Genomic DNA, 17188 nt, shown 5'->3' with positions numbered 1-17188 from the left:
TGTGTTTACCAGAGGGTATAAACAACTCTGTACAATACGGTGTGTGAGGGTGCTCTGATAATATTCACAATGAAAAACAGAAAAGCTCGTTATATAATAAATAGTCCTGCATGGAAAGGGATGTTGAGGCCTCTTCCTCTGTGATGATGATGCTGTATCCTCCATTACAAAGAGACGTGTGAATGAGTTTAATTGGTGCAGCTGCAAGGTGAAAGATATGAGAAGGTGAGTAATGGCCTTTGGTGAATTCATGGGAGCCCTGCAGTGGGCTGTGTGTCATTTCAACGTTTCCTTGTGTAATAGCGCCTCCGTGTGAGTGAAACTAATGCCGCGTGAACCTGTTTTTTTATTTCATAACCAGACTCTGTGTGACTTCCGTGTTTTACATAATGACCTATCGGGAGCATCCTAAACTATAGGAGGAGCTGTGCATGAGAGGTTCAAGAAGATGAAACTGTAGGTCAATATCTGCATTCTGAAGCCACGCCCATCGTCTTATTATATCTGCGAATCCGAAGAATATAACACTTTATACTTGATGGAGCTTGGAGAGCTTAGTTTGGTTCCTACGGATCTATTAGCGGTTACTTATTTAAAGTTAAAAAAGACGAAAATCACAACAGCGCCTTACTTCCCCACCGCTGCACACCTGTCCCATCTTCTGTGTGAAGTGGGCATAATTGTCTATTTAGTTGGAGAAATGGAATGGCTCGATTCTTATGTTGGAAAAGAGGTTTCCAGATGCTGCTGATTGGTCTGAAAAGCTCTTCATTTAGTGCATACTGAGACCTGTATGCTGTATTCATCTTCATGATTTATTCGGTAAAATTGTCCAATGGAATCGCTGAGAACAAGCAAGACAACTTTTGCACAATTATTTAAATGGTAGAGAGGAACAGAAATACAAGAATAGTTTGTTCATGTACAATTCAATCACTTATTGTAAAAAGCTGATTGAGAAAATACCTTTTTCGGGACCATAATGATTATGCAGCATTTTGTTGGATCAGTATTTAATTGAGCAGTGTATGAAAGTCCTAATTGTTGAAAAGAAATGATAGTCCCATCAAATTCACATTCTTTGTGTATATTTTGTGCATAATACAGTATGACAGTTTACAACTTGCTATGTTGGACTGCAACTTTTAATTTCAACATGGACTGTCCATATTCAGAGTCCGCCATAGCTGACTAGTCATGCTCAAAACTGTCTCAGGGTCTGTAAACGACAGGTATTGCAGGCACATGCAGTCCTCCCAATCCAGAGCAGACTGATCCTGGATCAGCCCCCTCTCTGCCAACTTCATCACCAGCAGGGCTCGCTTGACCGTCAGCCAGTTGTGCACCGTGGTGGCCATAGAGCCTCTGTGATTGAAGAGGGGGACACGGGGCCCCCAGAGGAGCACCTGAAGCATGGCTGCCATGTCGGCCATCTGTGGCCCGCTGCGCTCACTCTGCAGCCGAGAGGCCAGATAAAGAAGCCCCCTTCGGTGTGAGGACATGGACAGGTTTGGTCCTGGGTCCAGAGGTGTCGGGCTGTCTTGTGAGTTGAGGCAGTATTGAATTAAGGCTCCTATCTGGGATTTGATGTAGGTGAGGCGGTTAGGTACAGACGGAGCAGACGATAGCGGGGTTAACACCACACGAGGGGAACCGTGTGTCCTCCATAACGTCTGGATCTTTCCCCACTCTATTTCCTCTTTCCTTCTGCTGGTCTTGTGCCCTCTTTTTGTTTCCGGGGTGTCATGTTCTAGCTTGTTTTCTCCCTCTTCACTCTCCCCGCCAGGCCACACTAAAAAGATCCCCCGAGGCCTGAGCTCAGCTGCAGTGGCGCTGATGTTGTACAGATGTTGTGAGCCCTTTATTATCTGCAGCAACAGGGCACAAACGCGTCTGTCGTAATCGAAACAATCTGTGCTCTCCTGAACAAAGTCCTCTAGAGTGGCACGAGGCAGGTCTCTCTCAACGCTCACCGAGAGCCCTTTCTGGAGGAAAGACTGAACTGAGGTCAGATTAATGCTCACATGAGCTGCGGCACACTCAGTACTGCCTCCTCCTTTGGGTTTAGCAGCAGTGCAGTCTGACTGAAAATGACGAGAGGGACCTTGAGCTTGTGAAATGCTGGAATCGTTCCTCAGGGTGCTGCTTCCTTGGAAATGAGCGATAACATCTTGCACGTTGACATGCGGTGGCTTGTGTTTGGTGTGAGCTGAGGAAGCTCCATCATTCTGTTTGTGTACCTGCACAGAAACACATTAATTAAGAAACACATGCACTGCAGCAGTGCTTAGTGTTGAATGTGGGGGGAAAAAACAAGATATCTACTTCCTGTTGCAGTTGTGACACCTGATGGCAGTTTAGAGGAAGTGTTTCTGGTACCGCAAGTCAGTCTGACAGTTGCCAGTCCTGATAAAGATCTAGTTTGCATTGTGCGCAATGTGCATAGCGGACCACTTTTTATTGCCCGCAAGGGCTGCAAGTGACTATAGTGCACAACAACAGAACATCTTAACATCAATGCATTATCACACAGAACACACTGTATACCAGGTGGAGTGATTAAAAGAGCTCTAAACATTACCCGTAAACCAAGCATCCTCCCTGGGAGCTTGGGGCTGTGCAGGCTGTCGTAAACCGTGTCTCCGATCTGCTTTGGCTCGCTGCCCTCACACAGCAGGAAATCCTGAGGCAGGCATGAGGTGATGTCCCTCTCCGCGGCCTCTCCCTGCAGCAGGATCCCAGCCTCCACGCTCTGTGCCGTGCTCCTCAGAAAGAGTAGATGTCGATGCTGAATCCCCTGAGAGACGACTCTCTGGTCGTCAAATCCGCTGAAGAGGTAGGGCAGGTGTTCGTCCGGGGTGTCAAAGGACAGCTGGGAGAAGGACAGTAAGGGGACAGGACTCCCACTGACTGCTTTAAACTCTTCCGTCTCCCAGAGGAAATATGTATCGGGTATGGGTGCCAGCATGTACAGGGGGTTGTCAAAGTTTTGAGGGCGTCTTTGCAGTGGAGACAGAGGGGAAAATTGAGGCGCATTGTTGCCGGGGAGGGAGAGGGTGCGAGCTAACCTCTTCTTTGGAACGGGCGGCGGGGTGCCATCGGAGAAAAATCTCACCTGGTGCCGATCTGAGCAACACAGTGAGAGAGATTTAGGTCAGACTTGAAGAAGGAGCAAGAGCAGAGACCATGCAACAGTTTGGGGAGTCTGCATCCACAACGGAGTTACACCTCAGAAGGCAGTTTTGTCCGGATGAACACTCTGAAAATCATTGTAATCTGCCTGAATATCACATACATGTTCCAGAAAGTAAGAGTTTCAGATGGTCACTTCCTATCTTTCAGTTCTCATGAGAAAGACGAACTGAAAAGACTGAACTACGCATTATAGTAAGACGTGTCTTTTTCCCTCACACTACGTTTGTCACCTCTCCAGAATTGGGGAAGTACACAACAGTAAATGATGCAGTACATGACATTTGATCGTATTTGTTTTTACAGTGACATTTAGAGCTTGCGAGCAGTTTACCCTTTGCATAACCTCACTTCGTTGTTCTGTAATCCTACCGTAGCGCTGGTGTATGGGGCACTGGGCCGCATGACAATCCATGGCTTCGGGGAAGACGTCGTCGCATGCGTAGGTTTGATGCTGGAGTCCAACAGGGCTGAGCATCACACAGTCAGACTCCACGCTGGAGCGTCCGGAGGAAAGACGCCTGTGTACAAAGATGCACAAAATAACAAAAAACATCTTAAGTGCATGCACTGCAGGATTCTTGACATTACCAAATAGATTATATTTACATGAAATCTACTTTCATAATTATGTAGGATCTTTTTAATATGTGATTATGGATTAATATCCCAATCAGAGAAATTGCAGAATAATCACAAACTTCTAATCAGATCTATATGAGACAGTTTGTTGGTCTTACCTGTGCTGTTTGACCGGCAGCACTGGTGGCTGTTCCTCCGCTCTGCTGCCAGGACCAGACGCCATCAGGAATCTACAAAGTTACAGCACCTAACCTGCTCCTGCACCTCTCTCACAGTTCACTGCTGTCACACTGTGTGTGGAGCTCACAGGTGGCTAACTCAGTGCCTCTCTGAAATACTTCCCGTTTGTCTCAGTTACTCCCTCGGTCGCTTTTTCTCTCTCTCTGCGTCTCTCTCTCTTACGTCTGTGTGTAGTTGCATGTTTCAAAGTTGTTTTCTCTGCTCTCGTTATCTTTTGCATTAATCTTTTTCAGTCTGAGCTTGAGGTTGGTACCGGAAAAGGGGTGTCTGTTCTGAGGGAAATAAACTGCTCTCTGAGCTAACCTCAACTTGACAAAGCCCCTTCTATTTGCACTCTAGTTTCCTTCTTTTTCTCAGTTGATCTACATTCGCAATGTGCAGCCACAGCATGAACTTCTCTCTTTTGGATGATGCAGTTTGAGCCCTTACACATGTAATGCCCTCTTCGGGGCTTGGTGCTGGCACGGAGGAGTGTTTGCTTTCACTGACTTTAAAAGAAAGGTTAAATACTTACGCAGATAAAGACCGAGATGATTTAACATGTCAATACCTTGTTCAACTGGGGGATTGTGGACACATTTATAATAACTTGCTTTAAAATAATAAAAAATGAAGAATTGCTATAATAATCCATGACTTAGGTGATTGCTTACCACCTAAGTAATTGAATGATTCGACTCCAAATGTAATTAAGAAGACATTATCATCAACATTATGATATTTAAAATTTTGCAGCACGGCGATCACAAATAAACAACAATATCATATGTGTGTAAATACAGCCTCTGAAGCATCTTGAATTCATAATCAACAAAGAAATCTCATAACATGATGCGACAGTGAGAGAAAACCCACATGAGAAAACAACTGATAATGGACCAGTTTTGGATATACTGATAGGTTTAATGACAACAAATGTGTCTATAATATAATATTCTTATTTCTATGTGCAGTACTTATTTGTGCTGTCGTGCTACCTAGAGTCTACTCTTGAGGGGAAGTGTAAGCTGCTGAAGTACATCCTAGAATGACTCAGTCACGTTGTAAAACATGATGACAATGTGTTATCATGTTGTGAGTGGCAGTGGTGGGAACCCAAGGGCATTACCACATCAAAAACAGCCTTATAAGGTTAAACAATAAGAACAATCTGCATGTGGTTATGAATCAGAGCTTCAGTGTCAGATGCATCTTGTGCTATGAATACAAATGTCTGCTGCAGCAAAGGTCCATGAATCTGATTCATTTAAAATGGATGTTAAACACTAGATGTATATATATTTTACAGGGGAGGACATACAGACATTTACTACACTATATTGCTTTCAATATAACAGGACAGAGAGACTTTATTTTCCTAAAAGGTGGCGTGACAGAAAAGGTTAGGGAGCCACTGGCAGAGGAGGTAATTATATACAGTGCTTCAATTAGTCATCATAAATATACACTCAGTTGCCAGTCCTTTCTGTAATAAATCCTACCATCATGAAAGTTATCATTTTCAGTCATTTGTATTTTGTTCACTCCATTTATATCTTTGCCTAAGAGTCCCTGAAGGTGAATTGCATTGAGAAACACTTCTCAGAGTAACACTAAACAATAAAATAAAGTATGGTATGTTAGAGAGAAGCTACTTGCTTTATTTTAATGGCTTTAAACTGGCACCGCATGTTGCTGTGTGTTCCAAAATGGCAAACATTATGTTTTCTAACATCAACTGTAGTTATTGCGTTGACTATTTGAGTTAAAGGAGCAATGTGAAGGATTTGGTGGCCTCTAATGGTGAAGTTGCAGATTGCATTAAACTGAAAACCCCTCCGCTCACCCTTCCCTTTACAAATTAACTAAGAATAATGTAAAAAAAGTGTGTGGTTTGTCCATTCTGGGCTACTGTAGAAACATGGCGGTGCAACACGGCGGACTCTGTGAAGATATAAATGGCTCATTCTGAGGTAACGAAAACACAACGATTCTTAGTTTCAGGCCTATTTACGCTCGTGAAAATATATTTCTGCCAATAAATCCCCATAAATCGTACACACTGTAATTGTAGTTTATCAGTTGTTCTGCTCTGTTATTGTTCTGCATTGAATATAACATGAAATATCCAGAAGAAGATGTCGCTTGGTCAGGGGTCGTCAGTTGATTTAATGATAGAAAAGAGGTCCCTTAAAGAAAAAGGTTGGGAACCACTGTGTCAGTGAATAAAATGACAGCGGAAAGCCTTATTTGGCTTGAAGCATGAATGTAAAATGTCATGCACATAAACAAACAACACGGCGAGAGATTATAATTTCAGATCGCCTTATACCATCTATTCTTGTGTTCAGGGACTCATTCTTGTGTTTTCATCGCCCGCCACTTCGAGCAGAAGCACTCTGCATCACAATGATATTTACATGCTACATTGCCGTGTGTGGGAGTGTTGAAGACGCGGGAATATGAGGATGCATCACTCGACCATCATTAAGGGCCTCTCCACCGAAGCTCTTCATATGCTAAGGAGAAAGAACGCCTCGGTTTCTCGGCCTGAGGGACGAAATTGGCACACATTCATGCGAGTCCGCAATTCTGGCTTACTGTGGAAGCTATACAGACGTTTTCGACCAGGGGGCTGAATACAGCTTGAAAGTGAGTGACATTTAAAATCCTGAAAGCGTTGGAGGAATTCATTAACCTTAAACACTATAAATATTCACTCTCTGACCGTTATCTTAAAGGTGACCTTCCATGCTCCTTAACAGTTTGAGTTCTTTGCCAAAAAAATGAACGGCTTGAGGAGAAACGGGAACTTTGAAGTAAAATAAGAACAAGAAAAACTCAAAATATAATACACACAATATTGCAGTGGTCTGTTTATGTTGGTTTATTATTTTTTTTTCAAGTGACAACTGGTACATGAGTTTTCATAGCTACTGACAAGACAAAAACTGTGTATTTCATAAGGAAATTATTTGCAATTTGCATGTTTTTGCATGAATAGATACTCTGGATTTCAATCCTATCGGCGGGAGGTGAAGTGTTTCTTTATAGCCTCGTAGAAGCGACGTTTGTGCTTGCCATCTGGGTTTCTCGGCATAGAAGCGGATGAAACTGTAGCGCCGATGGGGGAGGTAGGAGAAGCTTTAATCTCTCCTTTTACTGATGTTTCTTTATTCTGTGAATCAGTTAAGTCTTTAGCCACCCTCCTCTTCTCTTTCAGACAGCATGCAGTCTCCTCGTCCTTGATCGAGCGCCGCAGCCCAGCTTGGCAGAGAAGTGCCTCCTCGCTCGCCATCTGTGGGCTCTGGCTCAAGGTGATGAAGCCGTACGGGGTGGTGACTTTGGTCAGGTGTGGCAGGGAGAGGGCGGCTCTGCTGCCAGGGTCCAGGCAGTGCTGGGCCTCGGCGTCGGAGCAGGGATAGGACAGCTCCCTCTGACGGAGAGACCTCCTCTTGGTGAAGGGGTCTGAGACACTCCGCTCAGCCCTGCGGTCTGACACAACCACAAAGAGGCCCGGGGATGAGGTGGATGAAGGAGATGACTCCGGCTCAGTCCCAGAACTCCCTAAGCCTTCTTCTGAATCTGCATCCTCCTCCTCTGTGTCCTTGTCCAGTGATCTTGAGCTGGTCTGCACAGACAGACTTGGTATGGTGAACTGTGGGATGCTTTCCGGTGTCAAGATATTTGGATAAATGCTCTCTCGGCACGTCTGGAAGTCCGAACCTAGAGAGCACCCGATGGACCTCGCGCTGCTGGTAGCCCACAAGAGTGCACGGACTCCCGCACTGCTGTTTCTCCTTGCTGTGGAGAAACCATCTGAAGCTTCGGTTCCACTGCAAATAGGTCCAATGCTGAACGTCCGTGTGACTGCTTCCTTGGCCATCACTGAATGTCTTCCCCACTGTCTTTGCACACGGGCCTGGTTGTAGATTAGCAGGATGACGGACGACGGGCAGCTTTTATACAGCTCTGCTTCCCCCATTTTTGTCCACTTGCATCAACAAATGCGTAAATGTGACGAAGGGTGGTTACCAATTATGGATTTTCAAGTATGGAAGCCCAATGATGGGCCTCTCTCTTAAACCTCTTCATATGCTAAGCAGACGGAGACGCAGCATCTCCCGGCCTCTCAAAACATCAGCCATGTTGCTAATTTTATTTCCATTAGCGATGAATCTGCTGGTTATTTTTTTTAATTAATCAATTAATTGTTTGGTCTACAAAATGTCAGATAACTGTGAATAAAGCCTATCACACTTTTTTTGTTTTTTGTTTTGTCTGTCTAACAGTCTGAAGATTATTTTACCTTCACAAAGAGAAAAACAGCAAATCTGCTCAATTGAGAGGCTGGAACTAGGAAATATTTGGCATTTTTGTTAAAATAATTGGTTAAACCTAAATTTAGAATAGTTATAATTGTTCTGACACTCATCACTATGTATAAATCTGCAGTAAATATAGAGCTTTAGCCTGCAACCAAATGCTATTTAGGCTATACCAAATATAGGCTATTGTTGTCTGCTCACTGACCTGCTGATTATGTACACTACTAGAGCCAATTCCATATTATATTCTTCAATTTCTTTATATATATATATATATATATATATGTGTGTGTGTGCTATATCTTTTAAAATGTTCCATCAAGTTGTTTTAACATACATGTTTATTCTCAAGTTTCAAAGATTCAGCTTCACTAATTTTTAAATCATCAATATATATTTAAGTTAAATAGATTTGTGTGGCCTGTTACATGTTACGGGTTAGTAATGTTACAACACCTAGATTGAATGTAATGCAGTCAAACTGCGTTGTGCATTTATTGATGTGGTAGGAGTTCTGTTTGTTGTATTTGACCTTCTGACAAACCAGTCACGTGACCACCATCTCGCGGCCTTCGGCAGGTTAATTGGCGGGATTTGTTCATTGGTCCGCTCTGATTGCACCAGGTGAGTCTGTCCCTCTTGGTTGGCTAAACCGTGGCAACGTCAGGGTACATATCAGCCTCTAAAACCCCGCACACGCACACACCCTCGCGCACACTGAAGCCCCCTTTAGCCTCGCTTCCTCACCCACAGGCCGGACGGTTCACGAGGCTTTGACCCGCAGCACGATGACTTCTGAGACCCACCAAGAGACCGTGGAGATGGAGCTGGAGCAGCCAGAAAACACCGAGGCAACGTCGATTGTGGTGGTAGGTGGTCTGCAGCGATTTGTTAACTGCAGTACTTCCGTCAACACAAAGGCACGTGAATAGTAGTTCTGGTAGTTTTTACCTGTTGTCTCCTCCTCTGTAGGAAGTCGTCGTTGTGGGGAGAGATGGGTTGTTTCGCTCCATGCTGCGCGGCCTCTTCTGGCCCTTCGGCCTCGTGGTACGAGCAGCAGCACGCTAGCGTAATGCAGTTTGTGTGTGTGTGTGTGTGCATTTAACCTGTTAGATTTACATGCAGCTTGACGTGGCTCTCACTCAACAGCTGCGCACATACCGCGGGTTTTGGTGGATGCTGGGCTACCGGCAGCCCCAGGAGAGCGTCCTCCTCAGCCCCGCGGTCCGCAGTCCCGCACGCCAGAGCCTCTCCGGCCGCAAGCGCCTGCACAGGGTCACCCGCATGCTGCTGTCCGTCCTGCCCCGCTGGGTGCAGAGCGCCCTGGGCTACCCGGTGTCCAGCAGCATTGGACGCTCCCTCTCACCAGGTATGGTAGTTTGTGGGGCTTTTTGTCCAGCTAACACTTTTAAATTCTTTAGAAATGAGTTCATCAGTGGCTTACTTTTTTCAGATAGATGAGTCTAAAATCTGAGGAGTGGCTTTGATTTATATTCTGTTTACCTGCAGATCTACTTAGACTAGTCTAGGTGAGGATGATCTGTGTTCTCGGGTGTAGGGAAAGCTGAACTTTGACTCAACTGCTTGGAATTTATACCTACACTAAGGGGTGACGGTCCCCAATTTATATCTAGTACTAAACTTTTAGCAGCTGCATACACAACATGCAAAAGGCGGTAAAAGAATCTGGGGAACCAGTGCAAGATTAGTGTATCCTGCTAAGTTCAGCAGCTTCTGACTAGGAAAAACTTGTTTCTTGGCAAATCTGTCAACTAGGTATCTGTTGTCAATCAGGGCCAAAATAAACATATTATAGTTATGATTTACTGCATGGAAGCCTATGATTGATTGTACTGATTTACTAAAAATGAGCTTGTTCCCCAACAGAAATCAGAGTCTCTCCTACTAAACCTTGTGGAAAGGGCAGCAAGAGAAAGCAGGATGAGTTGGACGAGGATGATGAGGAAGACGAGAATCAGACCTGGGTGGAGGTACTCAATCAGCAGCTTGCTGACGACGACGACGAGGAAGATCCCGACTATGAGGTAAGTGCTCAGGTTCAACCAGATCCGTATGCGGTTTGCTCTGTTGAAATGTCCAAGCACGCTCTTCTTCTTCCCATGTCTGTAATCTGAAGGGGAAATGAGACAAGGGTTTCTCTTCTGCACATTACCACATGTTCAGTTTCTAGCGCTGTACGTGTACACACTTCAAAATACTGACTCTCAATACTACAACACGACTAAAACTACTTTAATCCAAAAACCTTTAATACAACCTGATAATGGCTGCCGACGTCGTTCTCCTAATGCTGACCATCTCTCAGCCCAGTACCATCGACGTTGATAGTGAAGAGTACAACTCGCACAACGACACAGAAAGCGACTTGGAGCTTCAGGGGCAAAGCGTCATCATTGAAGATTTGAACACGGTAAGATCCATGGAGGCACGGAGTGAAAAAACAAACTGTTTGAATAATGGAGACGAGTTATGCAATGCACTGACTTGCCTTTTTGTTTTTTTTAGGGTCTTTAGATGTCTGCTCCATCTGAAGACTCTTGCCCTGCTGTTTAATGTGTCCTATTGACAAAGTTGTAGTTCAGTGTTTTTGTATGTTTACATAATAATTCAATAAAATGTGTCCTTTGCCTTGACATTGCTGTGGCCTCCCACTAGGTGGCAGTAACGTTTTTTCTGTTCCACAACTGAGCTGACACGAGTGAGGAATGTTAATATAATCAGTATTTCTTATACGATTTGTCAAAATGCAGTTGGTGAGTGACTCATTACATTTTAAAACGTGTTTATTTGCAAATACTGTAATTTTCAAATTGCTCAACTTGATGCCTGTTTTTAGGTTGCTCTAAAATGTTGTTGGGTTTCTGCAGCTTGAAACTAACCTGATGTGATTAAAAATAAAATTTATACTTAAATTTATAAATGCACTCGAGTGTGATTTGTGTTAAACTTCAGCCTTTGTTTGGTGTTCACTAGTGCGATATGCTTCCTGTGTTCGGCAGATTACAACTGTGCTCGTGATCACTGCCAAAGTACTTAAACATGAACCTGATCATGTATCATGTAGAGCAAACATTGCCAATTTAAACTAAATCTCTAATAGTCAAACTTAAGGTTTTTGGTAAGCCGCAGACTTGACTTCCAGCCTTGTATATTTGACTAATGAAACCAAACAGCTGAAGTTATTGGAGCATGTAGTCGTCACACTGAAGGGTTCGCTTCTCAAACAATTTCCTTTACTTAACTAAGCAGATGGCCTCTGAACTGTCTGTACATTAAGTGACACCGGCTGAGTTATCTTAAGAGAATTACTTTTCAATTACACAAATCCTTAAAACCTCCAATGACTCGGACCTCGTTGGTCACATTTCGTAGTTTGACATGCCAACAAAACTCCATGTCCTAATTAATGTGTATATTAGACTCTGCGCAACATTGCCTTCAAATCTGTATGGTTTAACATCTTTCACGTTTCCGTCCCTAATGCAGATATCTCTTGGGGATTGATTATGGAAATGAATAGCCAAAGACATAAGGACTGTTTCCTTTAAACGGTGGACGAACCAGTGCTATTTTTGACTTTTCAGCATGTGACTTCCAGTTTGTTTGACCCAGAGTTCAGCCAACCAGAAAACGAGCGTCACAGAGCTCACTGTGCTGCAGGTGAGGGCCGAGCCGCTGCCATGTGGCTCTCTTATGACTGGCAGGAGGATGTGGAGTGTATTTTTGTGCTGCCAACTGAGTCGTACCTCTTCTGTTAGCACACGTGCAGTGTCTCTGCTCTCTGCCGAGTGTGAGCTGTGTTTATGGGAGTAGGTGGCAGATAACCGTGAAGAGCCCCGCGAACCTCTTGAACATGATTGAACCAGTAATCTCGTCCTCGTTCCAGCAATCTGCGCCCGCTCTCCCCACACTGGACGGAGCAGAACAGATTATGGTTAGAGAGCTAATGTTGGTCTTTTATTTCCTCTTGTATAAATCTGTTCCTGTTATTGCGCCGTTTAGATGCAAATTGTACACTTGAGGATGAATGCGAGAGAGGAAGCATCGCACTAACATTGTTGAGCTGTTAGTCAAGGAAGTTAGAACTCCACTGATTTATCAGGAGTAAAACATTGGTATAACAATCGCTGTGGCTCTGGAGGAGCTTCGTCACGTCTCTGATACCCCCGATGACATCACCGGGGGTTATCTCGGTTTGGAGACAGGAGACCTGCATTACAAATTAGGTTTGATGAAAATGAAGGTTTTTACTGAGGCATTTGTTGCTATATCATTCATAGCCTGATTTATATAACGTGTTATGTCTTAAAACATGGCAAAAATTGATTTTCCTTTATGGCTGTTGACTATTTTCTGATTTATGGAGTGAGGAAAAGAGATATCCAAAATGAGGATCCATCTGTAAAAAGCTTTGACTCTATGTCAACAAAATGAGAGGATTTCTGAACCTGGCTTCATGCAGTGTTCTGTTCTGGTAACGTATGCACATTAATACATATTTAATAAGATAATTCTTCATTTACATATTTAAACGTCCCACTGAGATTAAGATCTAATTATCAAGGACTCGACTACTTGTGGAGTGATGCAACATACTGGAGAGTAATAAACATTATACGAACATGATGCACAACAGGCCATGAAATATGAATTATACACAAAACAATGTGTGTAATACTGTGGCTTTTTAAAATGAGCTGTAGAAAAGCCTTTTGATGATCCCTCTGAACCGTAAGCGTTTTGTTTGGACTTCAGAGATGTGTTTGAATTGCAACCACAGCTAAGTTATATGATGCGGCAAAGGGAAAAGTGTTAACAATGAGGGTAAACTTTGCCGAAAACAGGAAAGTCAACACCTCTGACTATCTCAACAAACATTTGACATTATACGCCTCATCAAACTGCGCTGCTGTGTATGGTGTCGGAGTTAATTTGTCTGCTCTGCGTGCTTGTGTTCAGAGTTCAAAAGACTAGATCCAGCATAAATGGGGAAGTGGTTCAGTTGACACCGAGATCCAGCTGCCTTTCTTCCATTCAATTAATTCCTGAAAACACTTGAAGTTGTTTTGACGGTGAGCTTTGAGTCTTCCTTTTTTCTTTTCCCCTCAGATGTTTTTCACCTCCTGATGCTCAGGTGCAAAGGCAGCCGCCACCTTGCTGAAGCAGCAGAGCGCACTTTGGTATGAATTGAATGTGTGTGCGTGTTTGTGTGTTTGTGGTAAGGGCAGCAGCAGTGGGAGCTGGATACAGAACAGGAACTGATGGTCTCTGGAGGCTCTCATGGCTGTCTGAACGTTTGAAGGGTAGGCTGCTCAGCGGAGGCAGCGACAGAGAGCATCGACCTCTATCTCTGGTGTTTGTAGCCAGCTGGAGACCGCTTTTAAACCCAGAAATCTCTATCTTTGCCTTTTTTTTTTTTTTCTTCTTTTTTTTCAACAAGCAAGGTGAAACACGGTGTCTGGAAAGAGGTGGTAAATTTCATGCACAGTCCCAAGTGTGCTGCAGAACAAAGGCCTGCCTGCCTTCGTGCGGTGAATGTAGCGGAGGGTCTTGTTGTTGTGCAACAGATGGCTGCATGCAGAGTGATTTGTTGAGGTGATCAGTTCAGATGCTGGGTGGTTATGTTGCAGGCAGCAGGGGCTTTCATATTATGTCACCAGCTTTTTTTTTTTGTAAATCACATTTTACCTGATCCATGTGAGCAACTCTATGCAGCACAGATTATTATAAAACCCTCTCTGACACACACACACACACACACACACACACACACACACACGCTGCAGAACCTGAACTAGGACTTGCTTATTGTCACCTTGAATGAATGGCAGCAGGTGTCAGCTGCTCCCCAGGCACCCATCTGACCTGCAGGCTACTATCTGCTGCATTACAATGCGACTCTGTAATGTCGGCTAACAAAAGCGCTCACCCCCCCCCTTCACCCTTTCCGCCTCTCACTTTGTTTTTTCCGCCGCAACATTTCTTTACCGCCCCTCTGCAGCTCCCTCAATGCAGCGGGTTTCACTTTACCTCCAGACTAATGACCAGCTGTCCCCGTAGATGTCAAGAGCATCCATCATCTTCAGAGAAGTAGAGCAGGAGAAAAGTGGCGTGAAAAGCGAAGCGGACAGATGGGAGCCCCTCAGTTAGTCATTGATGCAGAGGACGGCGAGGGCTCTCGGAAAAAAGTAAAGGAAACGTGGAAGTCAGATCTTGTGTAATCGATGTTGATTTTTTTTTGCACTGTTGGTGGATGAGCAACTGCTATAAGGGCGCTGTCTCTCAAAAAGCGTGGCACGTTTTCAGAACAAGACAGAATCGAGATCTTTTTTTCATATTTTTTTTTCATTTCCTTAATGTTGGTTTTAGCCCTTCAAATAGTTTTGTATGATAATCTGATGCCCTGAACGATCACAGGGCAGCTTATCCTCAACGTCCCCTCTGAGCCACCCGGCAGCGTCACCTCAGCGCCTCATCTGGATGAGTGTATTTTACGTCTTGATCAATCCAGCCGGATTTAAAGGCTTTGCTGCTTTCTGTGATTGTGTTTGTCCTTGTCTGCGCGAAGGTTGCCAACTCACGGAAGACCGCGCAGCGCTCTCAACGTGCGGGAAGTCGCCTCCCGCTGATGCCGCGGAGCAAATCCATTTTACGCGTCTATGATGCTGATTCTGAGACACAGCTGGTAAATCTTTATTCACACTCAGGAGCTGCAGTGAGTCTGATTCCTCTGACCTTAGTCGGTCTCTTGTTCAATTTGTTCACACCAGCTGGAGGAATTCTGACACTCTGAATGTGACAGACGTGGAGCTCTTCTCCTTTGTACGGCCTCCTTCGATTCCTTTCCTCGTCTCCTCTCCTGGCGTCTTTGCCTCCCACCTGATATGCAAGCGGAGGAGGCCAGGAAGAGACACGAGGAGAGAGGATGCAACAACAAAATTAGACTTTTGTGCTTTTGTAGCCGCCGTTTTAAAGCGACGCCAATTAAATATGACGTGCTGCATCATCTGTCCTCAGAAGAGCATAACGGTGTTCATGACAACATGTATATTTACTTTTAATTCAATTCACTACTGACTGATTGGAAACCAGTTTGATTGATCACGCGGCACTCGGAAGTACAAATTGGAAGTACCTGAACTTGTACTTTCCTTTTATTTTCATGTCACTTCATACTTGTACTACACAACATTACAGAGGGAAATGTAGTTTTTACTTCATTACAATTATTTGCAGCTCTAGTTACTTTACAAAAAAATGTTTGCATACAAAACATACAAAGAGCTTATAATGTATTATGTTTTGTATTAAATAAAATACAGTTCATACCAGTACAGCTGAAGCAATAAGTTGATAGACGATTGACAGAAAATTAATTTGCAACTATCTTTTGATTAATTTTCATGGCCTACACCACTGTGAGGCTTTGCTGTTTTTTTTCTCATAAATATTTTAATAATTGTAATTTATCGTTAGTAATTTTGAGATATTGGAATATTAGTATTTACGTTTACATAAAGGATCTGAATACTCATTCCTCCACTGGAACTCAGTGGATGTTTAGTCTGATTATCAGGATAATTCTTCTGGGCTTTTAAATTGTAATGTTTGCAAATGCAGACGTGGTGTGAAACATGTACTTCCAGTTATGTGGGTTAGTTTGGACAGACTATATCGGACAGGAGCTATGCGACAAACGATCAATACTTCTTAATAGCAGAGTGTGGAGAATTGTTCCTCTATGGATGAGAATTAAACATTTTGGTACCAGATTTAAGCCTGTGATGTGGAAAATAAAAGGAATAAAGAGGACATTTAAATGGAATTGTGTTTTACGAGAGCATGACTTGAAGCTTATTAGTCCAGCACACAAGTTTAACTTCTGAAGTAGCTCCTTCACTAAAATCAAACTAGAAATATGACTCATGGTCACTTGATCTGTTGGTGTCTTAATCGTGAATACTGAGCAGCACTGTAAGCCGCTTTGGATGAGGCCGTCTGCCACATCCTGCAAAGTGAAATACTTAATATCTGAATTTATTGAACAATTTCAGATAGCAGAAGCTTTGTTTCATAAAGTTGCATTTTTACCATCTTTCTCTATAGAAACTGATTTTTTTATGTTATGAAGTGTTTCTTGATAAAAAAAACTTTATTTAATAAAATATAAATTGGTTTTATAGATGTAGTTGCTCCATGTGTGGATAGGAGTAAGAAGTAGTACAGAAGTATTAAAATATGTTTGGATTAAGTATTGCTCAATATATTGCTCAACTTTTAGGCCGTTTAATATAAGTAGTTTAAATATGCCTTAAACTTTACCATGAAGCACTTAAAAGTATAAAAATGCATAACATGTCACAAGTGAAAGTGACATAAAGTCTCAAAGTCAAAGCTTGAGAAGTATAAAATCTTTTAACCTGGAAAAAAACCCAACCTGTCAGCATCTCAGAACTGTGCTGACAGTAGGTGCAGCTCTTGAATAAAGACAGTTTGGCACTTTCCACCTCGTGTTATCTTCAACTGCTGCAGAGGTCGTGCCGGCATACGTGCTCATCGCCAAACAATCACTCCACCAACTCGTTTCACTGAGTAACACGCAATGCTTTCAAGAAGAGGGAAGACACTGGAATTCAGTTGAATCGAGTGGACGCTCTTGGGCCACGTGTGCAATAGCTACATGCTACATGCTACATGGTGTCTACAGTGGGACTGGGATCCCTCTCTGTCAACCATATTGGCGGCTTTATGTTCCTCAAGTGACCATGGGACGGCAGCTGCTCCCTCTGACCCCGCCAACAGGGCACCCACCTGTTCACATAGTTTCATTTATGAGGCAGCTCACG

General features: G+C 43.5%; 2 protein-coding genes across 2 annotated transcripts; one reads left to right on the top strand and one right to left on the bottom strand.

The window, feature by feature from the left end:
• Nucleotides 1-1071: 1071 nt before the first annotated feature.
• Nucleotides 1072-4333, bottom strand: LOC142946424 (inactive tyrosine-protein kinase PEAK1). The gene is made up of 4 exons (XM_076087691.1): nt 3933-4333; nt 3565-3713; nt 2582-3126; nt 1072-2240 (listed from the first exon to the last, which is right to left on the bottom strand). The coding sequence occupies exons 1-4, from the start codon at nt 3995-3997 to the stop codon at nt 1152-1154; spliced, it is 1848 nt and encodes a 615-aa protein (XP_075943806.1). The 5' UTR covers nt 3998-4333; the 3' UTR covers nt 1072-1151.
• A 4776-nt stretch (nt 4334-9109) lies between these two features.
• Nucleotides 9110-15127, top strand: org (oogenesis-related gene). Its single transcript, XM_076087420.1, has 7 exons — nt 9110-9190; nt 9294-9368; nt 9471-9690; nt 10209-10366; nt 10648-10767; nt 14911-15027; nt 15113-15127. Exons 1-7 carry the CDS (start codon nt 9110-9112, stop codon nt 15125-15127), a joined length of 786 nt encoding a protein of 261 aa, XP_075943535.1.
• The last annotated feature ends 2061 nt before the right edge of the window (nt 15128-17188 follow it).

The sequence above is a fragment of the Anarhichas minor genome, unplaced genomic scaffold (genome assembly GCF_050575085.1).
Source record: "Anarhichas minor isolate MPS153535 unplaced genomic scaffold, ASM5057508v1 ptg000010l, whole genome shotgun sequence".
In the NCBI taxonomy this organism is placed as follows: Eukaryota; Metazoa; Chordata; class Actinopteri; order Perciformes; family Anarhichadidae; genus Anarhichas; species Anarhichas minor.
The sequence above is the reverse complement of the archived record's forward strand: the minus strand, read 5'-3'. Positions and strand labels throughout refer to the sequence as shown.

Coding starts and splice junctions, on each gene's coding strand:
- LOC142946424 (XM_076087691.1), bottom strand. CDS start 3,997: ATGGCGTCTGGTCCTGGCAGCAGAGCGGAGGAACAGCCACCAGTGCTG. Junction 3,714..3,932: donor CTGCCGGTCAAACAGCACAG/GTAAGACCAACA, acceptor CTTTGTACACAG/GCGTCTTTCCTCCGGACGCT. Junction 2,241..2,581: donor GGAGGATGCTTGGTTTACGG/GTAATGTTTAGA, acceptor GTTTCTGTGCAG/GTACACAAACAGAATGATGG.
- org (XM_076087420.1), top strand. CDS start 9,110: ATGACTTCTGAGACCCACCAAGAGACCGTGGAGATGGAGCTGGAGCAG. Junction 9,191..9,293: donor AGGCAACGTCGATTGTGGTG/GTAGGTGGTCTG, acceptor CCTCCTCTGTAG/GAAGTCGTCGTTGTGGGGAG. Junction 9,369..9,470: donor TCTGGCCCTTCGGCCTCGTG/GTACGAGCAGCA, acceptor CTCACTCAACAG/CTGCGCACATACCGCGGGTT.